This window comes from Poecilia reticulata, chromosome 1 (assembly GCF_904066995.2).
Source record: "Poecilia reticulata chromosome 1, P_reticulata-male-v2, whole genome shotgun sequence".
In the NCBI taxonomy this organism is placed as follows: domain Eukaryota; kingdom Metazoa; phylum Chordata; class Actinopteri; order Cyprinodontiformes; family Poeciliidae; genus Poecilia; species Poecilia reticulata.
The window spans coordinates 8,997,652-9,023,086 of NC_088830.1; the positions used below are offsets into that span (position 1 = coordinate 8,997,652).

At 41.1% G+C, this 25,435-nt stretch overlaps 1 protein-coding gene across 6 annotated transcripts in view; it reads left to right on the top strand.

The window, feature by feature from the left end:
* Positions 1-6,714: 6,714 nt before the first annotated feature.
* The window catches only part of LOC103469533 (uncharacterized), a 479,729-nt gene continuing 461,008 nt past the window's right edge, over positions 6,715-25,435 (top strand). For 2 of the 6 annotated variants that reach the window (XM_081604953.1, XM_081604976.1), the window contains exons 1-3: positions 6,715-12,414; positions 12,700-13,356; positions 13,446-14,521. In XM_081604953.1, coding sequence (XP_081461079.1) covers positions 9,933-11,384 — 1,452 coding nt within the window. In that variant the 5' untranslated portion in view covers positions 6,715-9,932 and the 3' untranslated portion in view covers positions 11,385-12,414; positions 12,700-13,356; positions 13,446-14,521. The remainder of the gene's footprint in view (positions 12,415-12,699; positions 13,357-13,445; positions 14,522-25,435) is intronic. The other 4 variants (XM_081604956.1, XM_081604960.1, XM_081604966.1 and 1 more) reach the window with 4 other exon arrangements.

A 25,435-nucleotide genomic window follows, 5' to 3' on the forward strand; every position in this document is an offset into this window, starting at 1 on the left:
GAACAGCCACCTCATTTAGCATGGCATTAGAAGACTGCCATTAGGACTGGCTGAATAAACTCCAGTGATAAATGAGAGGTTTATAAACATTCTGTTCTGCTTGGCTAAGGTCATTATGCTTAAAAGGCCATTAGTTGAGCGCTCCTGAATGCATTGGCCGGGCTTCAATGCGACACACATCAGTTAGCATTAACTTTGGCTTGCAGAGTCCTTGTCAAGAGCCAAAGGGGAATTTAACAAAGTTCACAAATACAGCTGCTTCAATGGGAAGTTTACACAAGTGGGGCCAAATCTGAATATGGTATTCAGATTCAGATATTCATACCAACCACAAATTATGTGGTTGGTATGAATATTTATTTCCCTACACAAACTTTTATTCAGTTAGTATTCAGTTATTTACATTGAGCGAGAAGCAGAACTCCAAGTCAAGCGGCTGCTTTTCCTCATTCGGATGCATGAGGTAGGCAACCCGAAGGAGAAAAAACAGGGTCTATTTGTGCTCTAAAATATCAGGTGTTAAATACATTTGATCAGCTTTTAGATCCATATTTAGATGACAGAGTTTGTGGCACTTGAGAGCTGAAAAAGCATCTTCTCCTTTTCTTTTTTCTCTCTCACATTTTCATCGCAGCTCGATGAATGAAGTAATGGCAAAGCAAAGCTGAATTGACTTTTAGAGAAGTTGCAGAACACAGAGTTAGAAACTTTACTGTACAGCATCTCGAAGCAAACGATATGCCTGCATAGTGTTTGGAAAGCATCAGGATCCTAGATATGTGGGTCATCGTTGGAATTTAAAAAAGATTGTTATCCCTATCAACAAAAAAAAAAGAGAATTGGTGCTATTTCCAAACACTTCATGGTCCACCGGGAGACAAACTATGTCGCAAAGGAATGTTGGCGATAACACAAGATTTCAAAAACATCTCTAGACGTCAACGACAATCAGGTGATTGTTGTTGCTCAGCTGACCTCTACGGGAGGGGAAGTGTCAAGAAAGACAGTGGAAAGAGCTCTTCACCAAGGAGGACTTCAAGTTCACTGTTCAAGAAAAGCTCCATTGCTGAAACAATGGCCGTGATGTGTTTGGGAAGTCTGTTCTTTAATCTGATGAGAGCTCTGCAGATGCGTAGTTCCACGCGGTGTTTGCTAATTGCTGCTGCTGCTAGTCTGAAGGAGCTGAGTGGGGGAGTCGTTTCTGCAAACAGAATGGCCACCAGGGGAGATTCAAGGATTTCTCAACAGTCCGGGTAAGTTTGATGAATGGATAACACTGTAATTATGTAGAACTCAATTAAGTACTTTTTTTTTTACATAATACTGCCACTTTAATGAAATAACACTTTCATTACATTGTGTGACGCTTTAGCTCTACCCTAAAATGAACGACAAATGAAACTGAAACTGATATCTTCTGGCTGTGTCTTGCACTGGCAGATTTCATAGAGCACGTGAAAATAACATCTGATCATTTACAGCCAGCACACACTTGTCCATCTTGATTATTTTCCTTTTCCACAAGGAAAATAACTCATAAGTCTTGAAATCAAACTCCAATTACGCCATGTTGCTACTTCTATTAAAGTCCAATATTATGATGATGACGACGTCTACTTCCAACTGCTGTCTGTTATTAAACAAGATTTTTTTTTTTTAAATGTAATGCTCGACAATGCATAACCACACGTTGAACGCAACTCAACTAAAGAAAGTCAACAAGTGTCATTTCAGACAAAAGGATGTTAAGTTGCTGTGAATCCAATCAGCTGGCTGGAAGCAGTTAGAGCCCCGTGGAACTGCTCACATGCGTGTGATTACCCTCACGATGTCATTCGTGATTATGGTAATTAGCAAATCACAGGATAAGATCGGGCTTGCCATTCCACACACAGATGTTAAGGGGGAAAGACGTGCACATCGACATCTATTCAGACAATTACAGGGTGCGCGTGTCGCGAAAGAAACCACAACCCAAATGCCAGTGTCTGTCACCTAATGTCACCCTGGGTATGAGGCAGTAGCTTCGAACAAAATGTACGCGGTATATAAATCAGATCCTAACAAGCCTTAATGAGCCTTAACAATCCTAAAGACCTCATACAGCCCTGATGAAAGGTTGACTATCTCGCTAACAGTGCCTATGCAAATTTTAAAAGTGCCACTGGCGTTCGGGAGGGGTGGGGGGCTATGCATCTCCCCGATGCATAGCCCCCCACCCCTCCCGAAGAGAGAGGAAGTGTGTTCGGGAAAATCTCAGAGGAATTTGTGTGTATAGGTGCGTGCACAAAAGGCAGTGATTGTGTGCTTCTGTCTGAACCCAGGGTGAAAATGTGTTTCCAATCCACTGGGCTTAAAGCAGGAAACAAGAGGGAAATTGCAGTCACCCATGAAGAAAAACAGATACTTTCTTTTGTCTCTCCCTGTTCCTACACTTTGCTGTGGAAGACAGTGATGAATCGCCTTATCAGGAATTTGAGTCGACAGCTCCGGTAAATGCTAATGGGGACTCCAGAGTCTCACAATGCAAACTGATCAGAAACCTAAAGTGTGTGTGTTTTTTAAATATGACTACATTAGAATTTTCTACCCGAGTCTGCTTTAGGTACCGGAGGCAAAATGAGTCTGTAATTGTGACCAAAAAAATCATCCATTAAGAATTATCATCAACCTGGACTCGGCAAACTTGGCCAGTGAAGGTTTTTATTTTCATCCAACTCCAGCTGGAAGGAATTTTTTTTTTAAGACAGTAATAGTGACGTCTGACTTTTGTAGGTGGGAAGGATGCATGCCGTTGATGATCAAGTCCTTGTGCTAAAGAGGTGTGGATTTAATGTGGTGACACAATGTAATTGAAAAGAAAAAAAAATCCAGTTGCATATTTTAAACTAGTCTGTACCTCAGAAAGAGGATAGTAGATGTTTGTTAGGAGGATAAAGGCTACACTGGCATTTCTATGTGATGCTTTCTATCATTTCTACTCAGTAGCTTGCCACCATCAGTATGTGAATGTGTGGGTGAATGGGTGAATTGATAAAAGCTGTACAAGTACAGACCATTTACCACTTTCCATAGCAATAGTTGGATACCATTCTGTTGGTTTTATGTAGACACTTTAGGATCGGTATTAATCTACAAAATCAAATTGCCCCTAGGCCGTATTAATGGGAAACAACATGGCACGGTGGCAGAAAAGACACCCACTTGCAAGTATGTGTGCATGCTTGCAAAGCTAAAAAGAAAAACAAAAGAAAGAAAAAAGGCACCACCAAGTAACAATTACATTTGACATCTTATAAAATAGGCTAGGAAATTTTTGAAAAAGGTCTTCTCCCAAAAGGTCACTCCTCATCTCATTTTTTAATTATACAACCATAATAGAAAATTATGGAGATCTTCTGAACAGCTGTGTCATTTCAGTAACTCTGTAGGTACCTGTGTGTTTGGTTCCCTGTTATTTATGAATTTAAATGAAATACACATTGCTATTGTATCTAAAAGACAGTTTATTTACTGATGTTGCGTTTCTCTGTTCGTTCTTGTCTCCTATATATTGGTTTACATTCTCATGTAGTGCTAGCCTTTTGACTTTGGTTAGTTAGATCCTTCTTCGACCTGTGATTTTTTTCTTCAGTGTTAATTTCTTTGCACATCGATCACTGTACCTCAGTTTCTCTGCTGAGGTTTTCCTCCAGCTGCACTGCATTTCACTGTTCAGTCACACCTTGTTCTTACATCGGTTATCCGTGTTCCCAGTAGTTAAAAGCTTATCTGTTTCCTCTCACCCAGACATTCATGCTGGTTTCCAACTACTCCAGATTGCTACCTGGTTCTCTTGCTACGTTTTCTTAGCCCACCTTTGCAGGTTCCTTGGTTTTGGAAGCTGTCTCTTTAATAAAATCCCGTCAAATCAATATGAGACTGCTGTTTTCAACGCAGGAGTCTCACTCCACCGCCCTGAAAATCATGACAAAAGAGATATTAAGGAACATTCCTAAAAGGAGCCAATCAAACACTGTTCAGACGGCTATGTAATATGTAAGTCATCCAAATTGTGCTCTACAGGCCGGAGAGAAACCCTTACATCAGGCACTTCAGACGTAAATCCTAACGGGCTTTTAGACGTATGTCTGCTTCAGCACATCTGACTCAACTGATTAGCTCTTCACTACAGCTCTGCAGAGCTTGACTGCATGCTAAGGGGGAAATTTAATCATATGATTTAGTTGTGTAGGTTTTAGGGCCCTGCCCCCGAAGGAATGGAGTTAATGCAGAGCCCCTTACCTTAAATGGATCGTTTCCAATTTTTTAAGTGAGGTTTAAAGGCAAGGCAAAGCAAATTTATTTGTCTTGTAGACTTAAGCAATGAGGCAATTCACCTAGCTTTACATGATGAAAAGATAAGACAACAAACATGCAAGAAACATTACTTTGCAATGGGGGCATAAAGGGAAAGCAATGAAGAGTTGGCATAGAGACACAATGATGTTACAGTTGCTATTTATCAGTTTAAACGAATGGGTTGTTATTTAATGCATCTCAGGGTCTTTGTATTTTTGCTGTTTTCTGTAAGTTTGTTTCCAGATTAGTGGAGACTAATGCTTCTTCTCCATGTTTACATCATATTGTAGACTTGAACCAGAAGACCTGAGTGGTCTGCACGGTTATACAAAAACATCACCAGACCCGTTTTGGGATCCAATCTGACAGAAGATGAGATCGGTTGATGTACTTGGCAATTAGAACATGTTAAAGCCATTGGGATCTTGCAGACCGCTCGCAAGCAATTCCCTGTGACTGCGTCTCCGACTGTCTGACCAAGATAGACCCAAGGTCTATTTTGGTTGGAACTATGCAGCTATTTGATGGAAATGTCATGAGTGATACCGGAAGTGAGCCACACTTACAAAAAAGTGTTGTACTTACCATTTTTATTACCTCAGAAGTAACAGCAATCTGGTTAAAGCAGCTTTCTTTTTACTGCCAGACCCGCTTGTGGTTACATTGGATTGATTTCTGGAATGTAACATGAATCCCTAGAAATGTGGTCAGTGTGTGAAAAGGTGGGTGCAATTGGTGTGGTTTGCAACTTAACGTATTTCTACATAAGAATGCGAGCAGCAGCGTTCCGGATCAGCTGCAGCTGTCTGAATGACGTCTTAGGCAGACTTGTGAAGACACTGTCGCATTAATCAATGCGGCTAAAGATAAATGCATGGAGTTTCTCTACATCTTGCTGGGACTTTGTAGTTCTGGAAATGTTCTTCAGGTGATAGAAGGCTGACTTTATAATTGTCTTTATGCATCTCTGAAGGTTCGGGTCAGAATCCAACACTATATCTGCATAGGCAGATCCGCAGTTTCTAGCTATATTATCTGAAGCTGTCATGTTTCTGGCCCGTCTGCCTGCTATGTTTCTCTTCTCAGTACTCCTCTCATCAAGCTCATCTGGTTCACCTGCATGCTGCTGCGCTGGAGCACAATCAGGCTCATGTATTCCACCTGTTCACCAGCAGTTATATTCAGCTCTCAGGCAGGCAGACGGTGCCAGATTTTTGAAAGCCACTGAGTGAGTAGATATCCAGCGTTTCTTCCTGACCTGACCACGAACACATTTTTGTCCCTTGGATTTTCCTGCCTTGCCTTGCCCACGTTGAATTCTTCACTGGCTTCTGTTTTCTGGTCTCGACCCTGTTTCTGCCTTTTGACCTCTGCCTCCTGCCTCGCCCTTGGATATTGTCTGCCTGAGATTCCCTGCAAGTACTGGACCCTTTTTCCGTGACCTGACCACTGCTCTTCGCCTGACCCTCAGATACGTTTGTCTTGTCCTGCCTGCCCAAACCCCTGTGCCTCCTAGTCCTGTCCTTCCCTAGGTGTGCCACTTGTCTCTTCTACTGTGCTACCTGGATCCCTCATCCCCCACAACACAAAGAAGGTTAGTGATCTTTTCCCTTTACAACTTTTGGCCTTCCCCTCCTAACCTACAACCCTCTAACCTGTTTCTCTGTCCTCAGAGGTTCCTGTTCCTTGCTCGTGGTTCCCCGTCCCCATACCCTGGTCCTCAATAAAGAACTTATTGATTTTTACTTTGTGTCTGACTGAAATTTCGGGTCCTCAGGTCTGAACATTACAGAAGCTGTGAGCTGACTCTTGATTGCGCCTCTTTAGGTCCAAATTAATTACTTCAGTTTTGTTTTTATTCAGCTGAATGAAGTTATGGCACATCCAAGCATTGATTTGTTCCTAAATGCTTGAATGGGTTCATAGTCACCAGGTGACATTGTAACGCTGAGCTGTGTACCATCTGCGTAACTATGGTAACTACATGTACCTTATTACTTGTAATATGAGCTAGCTGGAGCATGTTTATATTAAATAAGAGGAACACTAAAGTGGAATCTTGGCATTTCCCTAAACTTATGGGTATTTACAGAGAAACTTGTCCCAGTCTCAATATTCGCCTCCATTTCTGGCGTAAATAAACTTTGCTGTGACATTTCTGAGATCGGAGTTGCTTTGAGAACGTACACTTTGCTCTTAGGCTGTGTTCACACTGCAGCCTGAAGGGATCCAATTCCGATTTTTTTTTTTGTCAAACTAGATTTTTTTTGGCAGGGCTCTTCACACTGCCAAACATATGTGACCTGTATGTGTTCTGCAGTCTGAATGGGCAACGATCTGAAAGTGTCCCACATGCGCAGTGGAGGATAGCGTCAGTGTTTTACCAACCGGCATAAAAAGTAGAGCTCAGTGTTTGTGGAAGTAAACATGGAGGCTAACGGTGGAGCTTAGCTTACATTTGAAGTTGTCTGACCGGAACCAGCATATTAACAACTTAATCCTCATTATAGTCCGTCATAGTTGTTTTTCTTCCCTCTTGCGTGTATCAGGACGCAGAATAGTGAGATTTGTTGAGAATCTGTGACGTTCAGGTCGGATGAATGCGACCTGGACGTTAGGTCGCATTTGAATCGGATATGGATTTGATATAGGTTGCATTTGAAAAGAATCTGACCTGTGCTGTCCAAACTGTCATGAAAAAATCGGATACAGGTCGATTTACGTCAAAAAAAAATTGGAACTGGGTCACTTCAGCCTGTGTGAACGCAGCCTTACACTCTCTCAAACTTGTTACTTTCAGAGTTGTGAACAATGGCAGCTGAGCCAGAGGTTTGGACCACACGTTTTTATTTTTTCAATGCCTAGAGGTCTTATTTGTTCTTCTGCTGGGTCAGATTGAGATCAAGCAAAAGGAAACAAGCACAACAGACACTCGCAGTGCTTATTTCATGTCAAAAATGATCCAGGAAGTCAAATGAGTTGTCTCAGCTGCCTTCATGTGAACGCATATTCTAAGTGAGATTGTTCAGAATCTCGATCTTTATCATTCAATTCCAGTGATTTTTTTTCTTGGATTGAATGTGTTACTCTAGGCTAGCCTATTAATAAATAATAAATAAGTAAAAAATTGAATGAGTTCTTCAAGCAACTCTTTAAAAAGGACCAGATCCAGACCATAAATTCCATTCTTTAAGGTTGAAACTTAGCTAATGTAGTTTTACACAAAATGAAAATGCTGTTAGTTATATCCCCCAGGTGGGCTAATACCTGCTTATTGCCTTAAAGCCGGTAGCACTTCAATTCAAAACCACCCCTTTGACAGTGCTTCATTAATCCACGAGAAATAATTCTCGTTTTTGTTACAATAAAATTGTAATAAAAATGATTACAATTTTGAGAACACAAATTTACCATTTGTGTCGGGGAGGCATAAACACTGCATTTTCATAAAACAAAGCATGTATCACTTTAAGTTGCCTCTTATCCATCAAACTGGCTCATGCAAATGAGCAAAAATAATATTCGCAAAATGGTTCAGTCTTTTATGAGAGGATCTTAACATTTCAGCTCTGCCTGACCCATAAACAGGGGCATTAGTCTGATCTCTTTCCCTTGATGTCTCACTCTGATTGCTGTCTGAATCACACACCCTCCTTTATTATCTGTGTCAGCCACTGAACTCCCAACAATTTGTTGCCACGTTCTTCTTACAGTCTGATAGAGATGACAAGCTTAATTAATGAAGTGGGTGGTGAAACTGCCTCTTTTGATTTTTCTTTGTGCTGAAACAATCTGTAGTACAAATACCTCATAAAAAGACGTGGTTAAAAAAAACTCAATAAAGATGTGATGAAAAAGAAAAAAAACGTTTGATTTTTTTTTAAATAAATCTCACCATGCTTTTGTCACATGGCACATTGTGAATATAGCTTCAACGACAGCAGGAGGCTGATGTGTAGAAAACATTTGATGGATTAAAAAGAAAAAACCCCAGCAATAGTTAGGTTTTTTTCAATAGTCTATTCAGGCTAGGCTTTAGCAGCCAGTCCATCTTATTCTACATGGCAATTAAGGGTGCACCAATAAATCAGCTAGTCGATAAATTCATTTTGGGACATTTTAGTAACATTTCAGACAAAAAAAATAAATAAATATTGGCCAAAATCAGAATCGGTAAGTGAGGCTTTTTGGTGATTGGCCAGAAAGCAGCCAATCGCCAATGCTTTTTAACATTTACAGTAGTATTTTTGTTTTCCAAAGGAAACTTGTAACAAGCAGTTTGAGCAAAACTTAACTTTATCCCTTATAGCTAAATAACTTGACTACCTATCCTAAAACTAAAAAATCACAAAGTGCTTGGTCGCCAAATAAAGGAATGAAATAGAGGTATATACAGAAAAATATCTAAAACTTTATTTGACTAAATGTTCTTAGCCACCTTTTAAAATAAAAACTGTCGATACCAATAAAGTCAATGGTGTCTCTTAAATGGACTTCATGTGGCATTGAGTATTCGACATGTATCTGCTGGAAATTTCTGATCCTTATTGTGGTGGGATGGTGTTCCACCCTCCCCTACTCTGTGCACTGTTGATTGGTGGGCGGGGCGAACGCCTTTATAGTTGGGAGGGCCGCTGCAGGGTGTGTGCGTCTTTGTTGCTCCCTCTTTATAGGGAGCAACAGTCAGATTGTTAGTTCTTATCTGTTCAAACAGAGACTCTGGCCGAGTCCCTTGCTTGCCAGGAATTTCTCGTACAACACCTTATTTGGTGTTGAACCAGCACATTGAACATAATACATTCCTTTCCAGTAAAACATATCTTAATGTGAATTAACATAACTTTTAACTATTAACATAATTATATTCCTCAACAGAGTCTGCTGAGTATTTTAGTTGTTAACTCTTGTGTCGCTGATGTCCCTGAATACCACTGGGATAAAATAAATGTATCTAGTTTGGTCAAAAGGTGTGGAAAAAATGTGTATAATTTTTGGTTTAACGAGCTCTAGTGACCTCTGTGTTGGTCAGAAACACTCAAAACCTGGTTTAAATGAAAGCCAAGAGTGTCCCCTTTAAGAAGATGCCAAACACTATATTAAAAACCTTTGATAAATGCCCATACCATGAGCCTAAACCAGACATTCACCAGTCTCAAAAAACAGAATTTTTCCAAAGGGGTTGTTTACTTCATGAGCTGATAACTATGACTCAACTACCATTTTGGAAGGGCTATCATACCAAAATATTAACTAGAGACATGTATCTTTTCAAAAAATATTCATAGACTTTGCCACCCTGAAATGGACAAAAATGTCAAATTTTGGCCTCTGGCCCATGGACTAGCATTCAGTCGTAAAATTAGTTTTTATTCAAACTTCAGCAGTTTTCTAGTTGTTCTGCTGAGGTAGTGACATCAATTTGTGACATCATGCAAATTGATGTCACAAAGAGAACAGAGAACAAAGAAAACAAAGTTGCAATGTCACAGAGCAAGTAGAAGGATCGTGTCCTAAGAAGATTTTGGATTTGTCCAGACTACATAAACTTTAGCTACAGACAGAAGCTGCACGCAATCTTCAAAGAAATCAACATGTCAATGGAAACAAAAAACCTCATACAAGAGCACGAGGCTCTGAAGTTGCAAATTGAACAGCTTCTTCAAAAAGACGATGAGAACATTAAAAAACTTTTTGCAGAAAACAAAAGTTTAAAGGAGAAGAACACCACACTGGCAGAGGACAGAACCACCCTGGAGCAGAAATGCGCAGCCCTGGAGAAGGAAAAAACCTCCCTGAAGAAGAAATGCGCTGCCCTAGAGAAGGAAAACACCACCCTGCAGCAGAAAAACACGTCCCTGGAACAGACCACCTTAGAGCAAATAGACTTCATCGTGGAGCAGTCAAACGCCGCCTTCGATCAGGAGAAGACCGCCATGAAGCTGAAAAACACTGCCCTGGAGCAGAAAAACACCACCCTGGAACAGAAATTCACTGCTCTAGAGAAGGAAAAAATCATCCTAGAGCAGAAATGCACTGATCTGGAGAAGAAAAACACAAACCTGGAGCAGAGAAATACCTCCCTGGAGCAGAGAAACATTGCCTTGGAGCGAATAGATGCGGTTTTAGAGCAGGCAAACGTCACCCTAGAGAAGGATAATGCCTCCATGGAGCAGGAGAACACCGCCCTGAAGGAGAGGAAGATAGCATTGGAGCAGAGAGGCACCATCCTGGAGCAGGAGAACAGCGCACTGAAGCTGAAAAACATTGCCTTGGAGCAGCAGAAGACCGTCTTGGAGCAGATAGATGAAGCCTTGGAGAAGGCACACATCGCCCTGGAGCAGGATAACACCGCCTTGGAGCAGGAGAACACCGCCCTGAAGAAGAGAAACATCGACTTGCAGCAGAGAGGCACCACCATGGAGCAGAACATCACCACCCTGGAGCGGAACATCACCAACCTGGAGCAGAAGAACACCTCCCTGGAGCAGAGAATCATCGCCTTGGAGCGAATAGATGCCGTATTGGAGCAAGCAAATGCCACCCTGGAGCAGGATAACGCCGCCTTGGAGCAGGAAAACACCGCCCTGAAGGAGAGAAAGATCGCCTTGGAGCGGAACGTCGCCACCCTGGAGCGGAACAACAACATTTTGGAGCAGCAGAACACCGAACTAGAAGACGATAACGCCTCCCTGCAGGAGGAAAACGACATGCTCCGCAAGGCAAAGAGCGCCTTGGCAGAGGAAAAAAACCACCTCAAGCTGACTTACATGGGCCTGCAATACAGAAGCGTCGCCTCCGAGCAGGAAATAAAATGCTTGGAGCGCATGAATACTAACCTTGAGCTTGAAGTGGAACAGCTCAACCAAAGGCTGAGGGACAAAGACGAGCAGCAGAACGAGGAGCTATCAGAAGAGGAAGACGACGAAGACAACCAGCCGTTTTCAGACCAGCCTCAGGAGCGGCCACCTATATTCAGACGTGTGGTCAGAGGTTTCACCAGTACACTTGGGAGAATGTACCAAACAGTCAATCTCAGGCACTGAGTTGAAGCATGGTCATTCTAAATAAAGGGTCATGAGGCCTCCAAGCTTCATGCTTGATTGTCAGTGGCAAAAAAGCTTGAGGACAACAGGACTACGGTGTCGATGGAGCTTGACATTTGGGGGCTGACCTCCAGGGATTTGTGTTGAGTCCCGTTGGTCTCCCGGCTGATTTTAAGGGCTTTGTTGTGGGTTCTGTAGGTTTCCTGGCCTGCCTCCAGGGCTTCATAGCAAGTCCCGTTGGTCTCCGGGCTGACCTCCAGGACTTTGTGGTGAGTCCCGTTGGTCTCCCAGTTGATCTCCAAGGCTTCGTGGTGAGTCCCGTTGGTCTCTTGACCTCCAGGGCTTTGGGGTGAGTCCCGTTGGTCTCCCGGCTGACCTCCAGGATTTTGTTGTGGGTCCTGGTGGTTTCCCGGCCTGCCTCCAGGGCTTCATAGCAAGTCCTGTTGGTCTCTCGGCTGACCTCCAGGGCTTTGTGGTGAGTCCTGTAGGTTTCCCGGTCTGCCTCCAGGACTTCATAGCAAGTCCTGTTGGTCTCCGGTCTGACCTCCAGGGCTTTGTGTGAGTCCCGTTGGTCTCCCGGCTGACCTCCAGGACTTTGTGACAAGACCTATAGGTCTCCCGGACGACCTTCAAGGCTTCCTGGTGAGTCCTGTTGGTCTCCCGGCTGACCTCCAGGGTTTTGTTGTGGGTCCTGGTGGTTTCCCGGCCTGCCTCCAGGGCTTCATAGCAAGTCCCGTTGGTCTCTCGGCTGACCTCCAGGGCTTTGTGGTGAGTCCTGTAGGTTTCCCGGTCTGCCTCCAGGACTTCATAGCAAGTCCTGTTGGTCTGACCTCCAGGGCTTTGTGTGAGTCCCGTTGGTCTCCCGGCTGACCTCCAGGACTTTGTGACAAGACCTATAGGTCTCCCGGATGACTTCCAAGGCTTCCTGGTGAGTCCTGTTGGTCTCCCGGCTGACCTCCAAGGCTTTGTGTCAAGTACCTCAAGTACCAGTATCTCCAAGGTTCCTGTTCTGCCGCCAACGTCCACCAAGGTACTTGCTCTGCTGCCAGCGTCCTCCAAGGCTGCTGTTCGCCAGCATCCTCCTCAGATTCCTTTGGTGTTCCTTAGTTGTTTCCATTTAATTCTGCCTTGTTTTCCACATCTGTTCTTCATTGGTGCTTCTAATTATGCTTATTTCTTGTTTCTAGTTATTTTCCTTTGTTCTAGTTTAATTAGGTTCCTTTAGTCTCCTTACTCCTTTGTGTTTGTATTTTGGTTGTTTCCCCTTGTGTAGTCTTCCCCCCTTTCCTTTGCCACTTTCTCTTTCCCTTCACAGGCTGCTTCCACTCCCTCCACTCACACCTGCTCATCAGCCCAGGTCCTGCACAGTGGTGCACTTGGTAGCACTGTTGCCTTGCAGGAAGAAGGTCCTGGCTTCAATTCCTAGCCCCGGGTCTTTCTTCATGGAGTTTACATGTTGTCCCAATGCATGCGTAGGTTCTCTCCGGGTACTCCGGCTTCCTCCCAAAGTCCAAAAGCATGACTGTTAGGTTAATTGATTTCTGTAAACTCATCCTTATGTATGGATGTGTGCATGCATGGTTGTTTTGTCCTGTCTCTGTGTTGCTAGCAACCTTTTCCAGGGTGTACACCGCCTCCTGCTAGAGATGCACAGTAAAAAATGCTGGGTTCTTTTCATAACCCAATTTCTGGGTTGAATCTGTTGGGTCAGAGGTTGGGTTAGTGCTATATTTTTAAGAACATAAAATTACTCTGAACATTTGAAATTGCTGGCTAATTACAAGTTATTTGCAGTGGAGACAGCTATAAGATTGAATTCAGTCATTCTTAAAGTTTGATTTGTGATTTTGTCTTTTCTGTAAATTTTGTAATTTTACATCCAGGATCTTCAGGAGAATTAAGTGAAACCTAAACTCCTTGTTCTCAACGGAGACCTTCTGTATGGCCAAGAACATGAGTCTGCTCCCCCAAGGTATTGAAGCTCAGAAGAAATGTTCTCTAAAATGTTTTCATGCTTTTTAGTTACTGCAACATTTTAACACTAGCTTATGTTTGACACAGAAGATGATGTAGCCCTGCAGCTGCTGCCAGTACTCCTCCCTGCTCCATCTTACTCATTTGGGAGAAGAGTTTCAGACCAGTTTTAGTTTCCAGTGAGAGTTGGACTCCGCCAAGGCTGCCCTTTGTCACCGATTCTGTTCATTACTTTCATGGACAGAATTTCTAGGTGCAGCCGAGGTGTTGAGGGGATCCGTTTTGGTGGCCTCAAGATCGCATCTCTGCTTTTTGCGGATGATGTGGTCCTGTTGGCTTCATCAGATTGTGATCTGCAGCTCTCGCTGGAGCGGTTCGTGGCCGAGTATGAAGCGCCCGGGATGAGGCTCAGTGCCTCCAAATCTGGTGCCATGATCTTGAGCCGGAAAAGGGTAAAGTGCCTTCTCCGCGTCAGGGGGGTCGTCCTGCCTCAATTGGAGGAGTTTAAGTATCTGAGGATCTTGTTCACGAATGAGGGACGAAGGGAGCGGGAGATCGACAGGCGGATTGGCGCAGCGTCTGCCATGAAGCGGGCGCTGTACCGGTCCATCGTGGTGAAGAGAGAGCTGAGTCAAAAGGCGAAGCTCTCGATTTACCGGTCGATCTACCTTCTCTCCCTCATCTATGGTCGAGCTTTGGGTCATGACCGACAGAACGAGATCACGGATACAAGCGGCCGAAATGGGTTTCCTCTGCAGGGTTGCTGGGCCTCTCCCTTAGAGATAGGGTGAGAAGCTCGGTCATCCGGGAGGGACTCAGAGTAGAGCCGCTGCTCCTCCACGTCGAGAGGAGCCAGTTGACGTGGCTCGGGCATCTGGTATGGATACCTGCTGGACGACTCCCTGGTGAGGTGTTCCGGGCACGTCCCACCGGGAGGAGGCCTCAGGGAAGACCCAGGACACGCTAGAGGGACTATGTCTCTCGGCTGGCCTGGGAATGCCTTGGGGTTCCCCCTGAGAGGCTGGAAGAAGTGGCTGGGGAGAGGGAAGTCTGGGCCTCCATTCTGAAGCTGCGACCCAACCCCGGATGAAGTGGACGGACGGACGGACGAATTTCAGACCCATCAACCTGGAAGTTCAGAAGGCTTCATTGATATCTAGCCTGTAAGTCAACATTCATCTCTGAATAATGCTCATATTGTTTAAATAAGTACATCACATTCAATAGTGAGGTTTTGTGTTAAACTAGAATCAGTCGTAAATTAGTTTTTGAGAATGTAGCCTTTTACCTTTAAATTCACTAAAGGCCTGTTTTTGTGTCTTCTCTCTTGTTCTCAACAAATATCTTTTGAATGGCCAAGAAGAGAAAGGAGCAGCCATCTTCTCAACAACATGAATTCTCTCCCTTAAGGTATTGAAGCTCAAGAGATGTTTTCTAAACTGTTTTTAACATTTTAACACAAGCTTATGTTTGCCAGACAGACAAGATGATTTAACCCTGAAGCTGCTGCCAGTACTCCACCCTGTTCCACCTTACTCATTTGGGAGAAGAGTTTCAGATCCATCAACCTGGAAGTTCAGATGGTTTCATTGATATCCAGCCTGTAAGTCAACATTCATCTCTGAATAATGCTCCAATTGTTTGCTGTTTAAATAAGTGCATCACTAATGGCCAGTTTTTTCTGTCTCCTCTCTCCATCAAGTTGGAACAAACCTGGTGGCACATCTACGAAATGCGACAACCCGTATGTCTTCATGCATGGAGACAGGCAAAAATGCTAAAGTGTCATTAAAAATGATCCTTGTTTAATGGCTGAAAGTTTTACTTGTAGTTTGCTTTAAAACAGACTTTTTACATGAAATGTTTTCTAGTGTGTAGTAACAGATACTTCTGGAGTTGTAACCAAATGAGTTGAAGTGATTTAACTATATAGTTTTGAAACAACTTACTTATGTTTTGTAACTTTTGTAAATGAAATCTGCTGGCTCTATATATGTATCACGTGGAAATAAAAGAGGCTTTGAATTCAGATTGTTTTTAATCCTGTTTTTATATAGTGAAATTTAAATGTTTTATTTTTTTTAAACCCACAATAGTGGTATAATAACCCTTATGTTGGGTTATGAGTTTCAACCCAATTTTGGGTCAATTTAACCAATTTAACCAAGTCCTTTAGTTAGTTGCCATAACCCAACTAACATGGGTTATGGCACTGAGGTGCTGGGTCAAACCCTCAATCCAACCCAGTTAAGTTAAAGCAACCCAGCGTTGGGTTGGTCCATATTTGACCCAGCGCTGGGTTACGAATTAGGTTATTTTTAACCTAATTCTAAGCATCACCGCTTGGCCGGCCCGATTGGAACCACAAGGGGCCGACTGGAACCGGTCGGAAGTTCTAATGCAAACACGGTCTGCCCTACTTTGAACCCGTTCCGTTCAGTTCCTTGCAGTGCGAAAACGGCTTAAGAGTAGCCTTTGGTAAGCTGACGCTAAGGCCCGAGTTGAGTTGTTAGGCTTCAGAAGGTTCCCCACCATTGATCTGGTAAACGTGCAAAAAGGACAATTTTGTGTTTCGAGGGGGAGACTAAAGAAAAATGTCTGTGAAGGAAAGACTGACTGAGGAAGACAGATGATGGCGCCAGTAAACATCACACTGTCAGCCAAATAGTCAAATAGTTATCCCATCTGGGGGATTTGAGACAGTCACAACGGTGATCCACTGCTCAGATAGATGGGTAAACAATTCATGTTAGGGCGCACACAAAAACAAAAAGCATAATCTGGCAGTGCAATTAGTCGTAATCACGCTTGAATAATGTGACTGTAATAACACTAATGTCGCTTTGCCTGTCATAAACACATACACACACACACACACAGTGGAGGAAACATAAAAAAACATGACATTTTCACTTATAGAACTGACAGCAGTGGTTTTGTAGTTAAGCTGCCATTGCAGTTAATGGAAGATCCAAAGCGCTGTGCCTGTGGACGTGACTGGCTGCCTGTATGCGCCAACAACTAATTCCTCCCTGTGCGAGAAGCCAATGGCGGAAACGTTGCAGAGAAAAACACAAGATGTATAAAGTTATTCTGCTCCACTTGGCCGTCTCCTCCCCTCCTCTCTCGTTTTATCTTTTGTGTTTAGCCGTAAAATTGCTATTTCCATCTCCTCCCCCCGCCGTCTTCTCTCCTCAGAAAATAAATGAGAGAAAACAAGCACATTTAGCGGTTATTGTCTTTCTCGCTCCCCAGGTCGAGCAATCCAAAGGTCTGGTGGCATGATGCGCACAGGCGTACAGCCCGAGATAACTCTGTCACACTTCAGCACGTGCATTTCCACTTCCACACAGCGTCCGTGGACGCACGTCCACAAGCGTGGGCTCATGCGCGCGGGTGCACGCGAGTCTTCAACTTGGACGGCGCAATAAACACATTGATAAAACCATTTCTTTAATAAGCAGTGTTTGTCAAAATGTCATCCCACAGCCCCTCAGCTATTATCACAGCTTCAACATTTATAGTGGCTCTTTAAATAACCGGCCCAGGCGTTCTTGCCCTAAAGTGATACCCATCACAACACGCACACACACACACACACACACTGAGACAAAAGCATATATCCTGTTTCTTTCTGCTACATGTCTGACCCTAATACTGTGGAGTTAATGGGAACGTCCCTCTGATATGACTGAGGATTTCAGTTTTTTGATCAAACCACGGAATTTTTATTTTTTTGATACGGTCGGCTGGCTGTCACTCATTTAATTGACGTATTTTTTTTCTTTTTAAATGTGAATAATTATTCCAAGTTTCCATTGCTTATAAGGTTCTTTGCTGGTGAATAGTGCAAGTATCTAATGTGGCTGGCACAAATACCTCAGGAATAACGGCAGTACATTTTTGGTCAAATAAAAAATACATAAAAAAATAAAATAAAACAAATCAGATAATTTTAAAACTACAATTACCAGAGGGTCTCAGTGTTCAACTCTCTGTAGTCTCTCTAACTATGTCTGTGAAATAAAACTTGAAAAATTGTGTGGTAAGCTATGGCCTTATCTGGTTGTTCCTATGGCAATGACCTTGCAGAACGAACAATTATTAGGTAATGACTAAAAAAAACCATCAAATGTTTTTATTTAATATTAACGATATAGTTTACAGTACAGAAACTCAACGATTTATTGGATTCACACGTCTTACTACTGCACTTCAGATATAACTTTAAACTATAATAAAAAGTATTTAACTTTCTGTTAAAACAATTTTTTTTTCTGCAAGGAACAGGAAAATATGAGAGAACATGAGTTAACGGGTAAAACTACAACTATATTTGTTACAACCTCAGAATTTCCTTTTCTGCAATATGGCATATCTAATCAATTTTATATAAAAAAAATCACTGCATTAATCTCTGAAAGTTTGTTACTCACACTATCCTGGTCTAAAAACATAAATTTGTGTCTCAGCTCCTGACTTCAGTTTTCTCATTGAATAACATTTTTAAAATAGTCATATTTCTCAGCATAAATCTTCAATTTTTTTTATAAAATCCTCTGATCCAAACGGGTCGTAATGAGCTGAATCATCCAGCATCTCAGGGCATTTTTCATAAAAAGCAGTTTTTTTTGTCATATTAATCCTAATAACATTCACTCTGTGTCCACTCTGGACTTTTTTTTTTTTCTTCCGACTCGGCAGCTGCAATAAAGTTACGGGAATCGTGTCATAAAAATATTTAAATGACACGTTATGTTACGTGCCATGACGCCACATTCACTTGATTGAACAGTGGTTTGAGGTAAATGGGGTTAACGTGCGTCTGAACCTTTTAACAAAAAAAAAAACCCAACCTGATTGCTATGCAAGAAGAAGTGACACGCCTCCAAACATTTTAGATTTCAGATCTTCACTATCTGTTGCAGTGGAGTTGATGAAACAGCTAAACATGCTAGTATATTTAATCACATGCCATTTCCTTTATCCATCCTCCCAGTCTTTGAAAGATGAAGGGGAAGCTATGATTATACTACACTATTTATACCATAAAAGGTCAGGCCTCTTTTAAATTTGTATTTGAGTCACTTTGCTTATTTGTAAGTATGTGGATTTAGACACTGTGGACAAAATGAATGAAAATACAAATTGCTTTTAGGAATTAGGTGGATACGTGATAAAAAAACAAAAAGAAAAAGCTCTTTTGTTGACATTTGTGCAAATAATTCAATGCATTTTGAGAGGGTCCAAACTTTAGATGGGAAGGTTCAAAGTAAGTGTGGCCAAAAAAAGATACCAAAAAAAAATAATTTTGTTATATATTTCTTTAAAGATTTATGATGCTATAAAGATAAAGATGTGGGTTTTATTGTCCAATATATTTTATCAAGTGTCAGCATCCACACACCACATTTACTACAAAGAGACAACTTTCTTTGCTTTGATTTTGTAGAAGTCTGACATACTCATCACGTTCGTTCATCTTCTCTTGCTCTCAGGCTCAAGAAGGTGTGACATATATATATATATATATATATATATATATGTGTGTGTGTGTCTTATATCTTACTTATATTTTTATGTGGCACATAACTGAGTCTCCGTTTATTTTTTTCTTTATCTGCCCATACTTTACAACTTTATGAAGATATTATTGGTAGCTTCCAGTCAAAATGAAACCTTTTTAGAGGCTTGCCCTGAGGTCGAACCTGACGGGATTCTCGGAATATTAACAAAGGAAGCCTGCAGTGAGAGGGCACGGGTCTTTGGCGGAGGTTAGCGAGACCATGACATGAAAAAAAAAACATACTTGAGAAAGGCGGAAAGAAGAAGGTCTATGAACAAAAGGGCTTTGAGAAAAGCCCTGACTCTTAAAAAATAGCAACTCCATTAATATGATCTGTCCAGAGGCGATAATAAATAAAAAAGCGAAAAAGGCTGAAAATATTAAAAAGTCTTGAAGTACAACAAAACTCAACCAGAATATCAAACCAAAGGTATAACACTTAAAACGTTCCTTTTGAGAGTTTTAAAACTCATTTGATTTTAATTGTAATTCGTTTCACTCTCACTTGCATTAACACCAAAGAGTTTTTCATCTAACACAGAGCAGCTCTTTTAACAGTGTGTTTCACTGGCTGTGAAGGACGATGTGAGCTAGTCTGTGTGTAAAGGATATTTAATTATTATAGAGGTCAGTAAACAGAGAATTGACCTGGAACTGAACTAAACTGAAGACCATTGTAAATTGGATGTGAGAATATGTGCAAGACATTAGAACTTCTATAGCATGTGAGGCTAAATATTAACTTGTATTAAAAAAATAGTCACACACATACACTGTCTTACTCAAAGTACTTGGTAAAATGGTAAGTCATGAAGCTAAATTTGTGTTTGAAGCAGAAAAGGAAATACTTTGATCGATATATTTAAGATTGTAAAATTTACATGCAAATAAATTTTTAGTAAAAAAAAATCATAAATCGTCACAAATTTTTATGTTTATGCAACGAGTTAAAGAACATTATCTGTTTTAAATGCCACTGCTGAACTGTTCTCTGGCTTGTGTCACTTATGATACAAATGTGTGTTTCAAAATGCTGCTTTGTCTGTGCGAGGGACCAGGACTCGAAACAAGGACAAAAAATGTTCAAAGTAGAAAAAAAGTTTCCATTTAATTATCAAAAATGATTAACAAAGCATAAAGATTTGAAGCAAAAATAAATCAAAGGATAAATAACAAATTTGGATCCAAATTAACTGAGGTCAACTGAACTCTAACTGAACACAACAAAACTGACCTCATAATCAAAGAACAAAGGCTGCTTAAATAGGGGTGGAGTAACCTAAATCTACCACATGGGGAAGGTCTAACCAAACAAAGAACAAATAAATACAAAATGAACTAAAGCATTCTATGAACAAATAAGGCAAAATAACTTTAACTTAGCACAAACAATAAGTGAATATTTTAAGTGACAAATTAAATCATAATTTTGGAGTCTCCCCCTTCAGTCTCAGTAATTTGTGGATGGTTTGCCCCAGGCTCCTCCACCAGCTGGTTCCTATAAGCAGCACCTATAAAAAACATAAGTGTAAATAAACCATTCAGACAGACATTAACCAAAGTGTGCACCCATTAGAAAATATATGTCTAAATGAAATATCTTAAACTATACTAATAAAGAAATAAATACTAACACTATGTGGTGGTGGTGGTAGGAGCATCCACCACAGTCTGAAAAAGTGAAAGAGAATGTAAAAAAAGATAAGAAAAATCTGATTGGATAATAGAGGAAAAAATTGCCAACACATTTTTAAGAAAACTGCGCTCTGCTTTTTGCAGTTTTTGAACTTAATAATCAGGTCTCTGTGACTCCTAAACAGTGTTGTCTCCAGATAAGTTCTGCTTCTGATTTGCGCAGTTTTTTTACAAACATGAACAAAAGGATCCATGAAAATACTGTAACGGAAAAGAGACAGAAGAAAAAAATCTAATTTATATGCATGTAAATATACAAAAAGTAAAAAAGCACATTCCATTTAAAATGTTCCAATGCTGGTATGTCAAGCAAAATTTTACAGCACTCTCTCTAAGCTGAGATGTAAAGAAAGAACAGTAAGTTATCTGATTTATTATGTTTTATGTGTATCTTAAAATCTGTAATTTGTGCCAAAACATTTACAGTGGCTTTCTCCTCTCTGGGTTTGGGTGAGGTTTCCTGTAGAGGCAACAACATGGTGTTTTGGGTTTTGACTTGTGCCTGGCTTCACTTTTATCTTCAGGGAGCTTGAATAATCCTCCAAAGAAAAGGGGAAAAAAGACTTTAAAGCTGATTGTCGAGTGAAACATCCAATCTGCTGTTTAAGGCCGATTAACTGAAGGTGTCATCACAACAACAGTGAAAACTTTCAATCTATTCTTTCAAATTAACAGTCACCAGAAGTATGAATATGAGAAACATGCCTGCTGAACCATATACTATCGGTACTTCTCAGATGTTGAACCTTCTTGTATAAGTTTTAAAAGAACATTTACAAAGGAATTCATCAGTTCTGATATTCTATTTGACAAACTTTCACTTTATGCACCTCTATTGAAAGAATCAGCTGCCAGAGGACAAAATATTGCTGAGCACAGTCATGAAGGACTGAACTTCAGCAGAACAAATCGTTCTAGTAAAACTGCATTGCAGATAGCACTAAACATTGTTCCGCAATAGTTTTTCCACTGTTGTGATAGAGTGGACCGTATCTGTGGAGTTGATCGGGTCATCAGAGATTTGTTATCCAGTCCACATGTGTGTCTTGCACTGAATCCATCCAGCAATCCATCTGAATATGGCTTCATAACTATTTCTATCAGTTGCCGTTTGACTATGGGATGCCTGGGTTGCTCTTGGGCAGCTGGGTCCTCAGAATAAATTCAAACTTCTTCCCAGTGAGGTACTCTACTAGTGCTGCAGTTGTACCGATCTTGTTTATGGTGTTCTTTTACTTGATCTCAGTTAACAGCAGTGGAAAAGAAAATATCTGATTTGTAAATCTCACCATCATATCTTAACTTATTGTGGATGATGTGGTTGACGGATGAGTGTGAAGTGACTAGGATTAGAGTAACCCCATCTTAAGTTTGAAGTCAGAGTGGTTCTCAACTAGAAAAAAGTTAGATTGGTCTCTTCAGCTAGGGGTGGGGGGTCAACCGTAGCTCAAGTGTCTTGGTATCTTTGTCAAAAGTGAATGTAGCACGGAACAGAATATGGATAGACGGTACCGGTTTGCTAAAGGTTCCCCTTTAAACAAGATCCCACATACGAGTGACTTAAACAAGCTTTCTCTGGAGAGTGGCTGGGAATCACTATGCCTCCTGGGATCCTTCCACCAGGGGATTCTCCATGCACATCCAACCCCTGGGCATAACTAGAACCTGCTGGAGGGATTGGATATCCCCTCTGGACCTCCAGAATGAGCTGGAGAGAGATTTCTAGGTTTCCCTCCTGAATCTGTTATCCCTGCAACTTAACTGTGGCTAGGTGGAAGGCAATGGATGGATGGCTGTACAAATCTCCCTTAAGGTAGGTATGACGAGACGCATGAATATTGCAAAACATCCTTGGTTAGATGGTTCCTTTTTAAGCCCCTATAATTCAGGTGGGAGGTATTTGTGATTCTTAATATTTGTTGACCTAACTGATGCAGCAGAGTATATATTTTTCATTCTTTCTCTATCAATTTTTTTATCGTCATTTCATAGAAATTCCCAAAACAAACGAGGAAAAAAAGGATTTTTATCAAGAGACACAACTTCATTCCAACCTCTTCATGGCTCAAAAATGCCATTGCCAACTCCACTGCAGACCAAGAGCAAAGCCCTACCTGACCTCTGCCTTAACACCACCAGTTTCCAATAAAAATGGTGAAAGAGGCACAGCAATGCCACATAATGTCGGGTGTGACCAGAGAGGGCCAATCTGTTTACAGTGAAGGTAGGGAGTGGAGACTGTTGTCCCACCAGGTCTAATACGTGGAGGACGTGCCGGTAGAAATATCAAAACAGCAAGATTAGGTCCGCTCAGCTGGTTGTCAGAGGAAACTGTGCTGGCCTTTTGATGTGAGAGGCACTGGAAGATGAAGCGTCCACAGTGAAACATACAGAGAGCCACTCAAACAGAAAAAAACATTAATCTTTGAGTTCTCACCACCCACTGGATACAAGCTAAGACTTGTCAATGCCCTGCACTACTTGCACTCTAACAGAGAACTAGGAGAGAAGGGAGAAACATGTGATGTGTTGAACACTGGATGACAACCGTAAGAAAGGAGCAGAGTATACCTAACGGGACTTCAGAACACGGTGTTCCTGAAGAGCAGCAACAGCTGAGGTATATGTATCTCCCTTTAAAGGACAAAACATAAACATCCCCAGTTAATATCATCAAGGTAAAGATGAAAACTACCAAGGGTATAAAACTGCTCTGTAACTCACCAAGAGAGAAAATATTTCAGTTTCTACAAAAGTAAGAATGCAGTATATGCATTCAAGTAATAGCAATAATAAATTGATCTGCCTTTTTTTCTAGCCCTCAAATGTCCATTCTGCAGTGGGTCTGCAAGGCCTTCCACATAACCAATCCCTTCAACCTATATTATATTTGTTCAAATAAGTTTTAATAATTTACTTCCAGTAGTCTATATTTTTTTGTAGTGTCTCTCTTGACTGCTTCCCGTAAAAAGTGTGGATTATCAATGTTTCATCCAATCAGATTTCAGTCTCTTTGTGTTGCCAGGGGCAACCTGAGCAAGCATACGTTAAACTACACAACATAGGAGCTGAACAGTTTTTTTTTTATGACCAATCAGTTGGGAAACTCACCTCAGAGTCACCTAGGAAGCTCACAATGACGTCAGAAGTTTTCTACCCACTGATTGGTCAGCCTCTCAGAAGGTCTGTAACAGCCTAAAACTTTGCTAGCAAAGCTCTTGTTAATATTTGTGAATTAATTTTTATTTTATGCCCACAACGACTGACAAGGAAGGAGAAATGGATTTGGTCTCATGAGTTATTTGTGGTGTTATTGTGGAGAACATTTGAACAAGCCAGAATTTATCTCCAATTCTGGTCATGACTACACCTATATACACCGCGAAACCGTTGTGCGGACGTTTACTGCAATCCGGTGAATAAAAAGAACATATGTCAGGAATACAACTGAACAGAGGAGTCCATGGCCATAGAATGGGACTGTATCTACACATGTGCGGCACAAATGCAGCTGTAGTAGAAGTTTTTTTTTAGTTGTCTTCACTGGATTTCTTGTCTTCATAGTAATAATATTCACTCTGAATACACAAAATGCCCCTCATTATTAATTAGTAGTGGGTTAATTGATTAAACAAAGCTGCTTAAGTTTCACAAAATGTATTTTTGTTACTATTAGTAGTAGTAGTGGCCTACTGTTGGAAAGCATTGGCGATTGCCATGGTTATTTGGATATGTGGTGGGAGCCTGCTGGGTATTTTTACCAGCCTACACATGTATTTTTGTGTGGGTTTAGGGAGGTAAGCTTTATAATTCCATAGATGTTACTATGGTTAGAAATATAAAAATTATTTTATCAAATGCATTTAGGACATGTATTCTACTACCCCTCTGTCTGGTAACTTAACCTTTTATGTATTTATATTATTCTCTGAAAGTTTCATTCAACAATTATTTGTTTAAAACAACAGGTATGCTGTCAAGAGCCCAGGGGGGCACAACAAAATTTACTAAAACAAATCTATTCAAGGGATCAAGGTAATCAAAAAGTAAGAAACAAATTGGATGCTGAATATTTGCTTTTAGTGTATTTTATGACTCATTTAAGACATGGCTCAAAACTGACCCATTAACATAAGCAATAGTAATAGGAAGCCAACACTATGGGCAGGTTAAAGCAGTGTTTCCCAACCCACTGACCATCATGTTTTAGATGTTCCCCTGCTTCAACACACCCCATTCAGGTGATTGCAATTCAGCAAATCCCTGTTAATCAGCCATCAATTGAAATCATGTCTGCTGGAGCAGGGAAATGCCTAAAACATGCAGGGCAATGTGCCTTGAGGACCAGGGTTGAAAAACACTGGTAAAGAAAGGGTATGGGGGAAAAAAAACACAGAGAACAGCAGATTAAAATTGCAGGGCATGTTTCTGTTCTAAAGGCTTAGAAGCTTTGTTAGACCACTAATAACCTTTTTGAACCAACATTTAACAAAAAATTTAGAGCCATTTTTCAGAAAACTGTTATAAAAAGGGGTTGCGATTTGTTGTTTCTGCAAGATAATGACCTAAAATGCTTCTATGGCTAAGTTCAATAAAAAGGGGTTGCGATTTGTTGTTTCTGCAAGATAATGACCTAAAATGCTTCTATGGCTAAGTTCAATAGAAAACCTGTGGATGTGAGGATAACAGAGCAAGGAGAGTACTCAGGATCCTTCTCTCTGCATCCTTCAACCTTGTGGAGTGGTTTTAAGACTGAGTGCTGTCTTACTGCCAGACAGGGGTGCATTTTACTACTTCAACAAAATATTATTTTAGT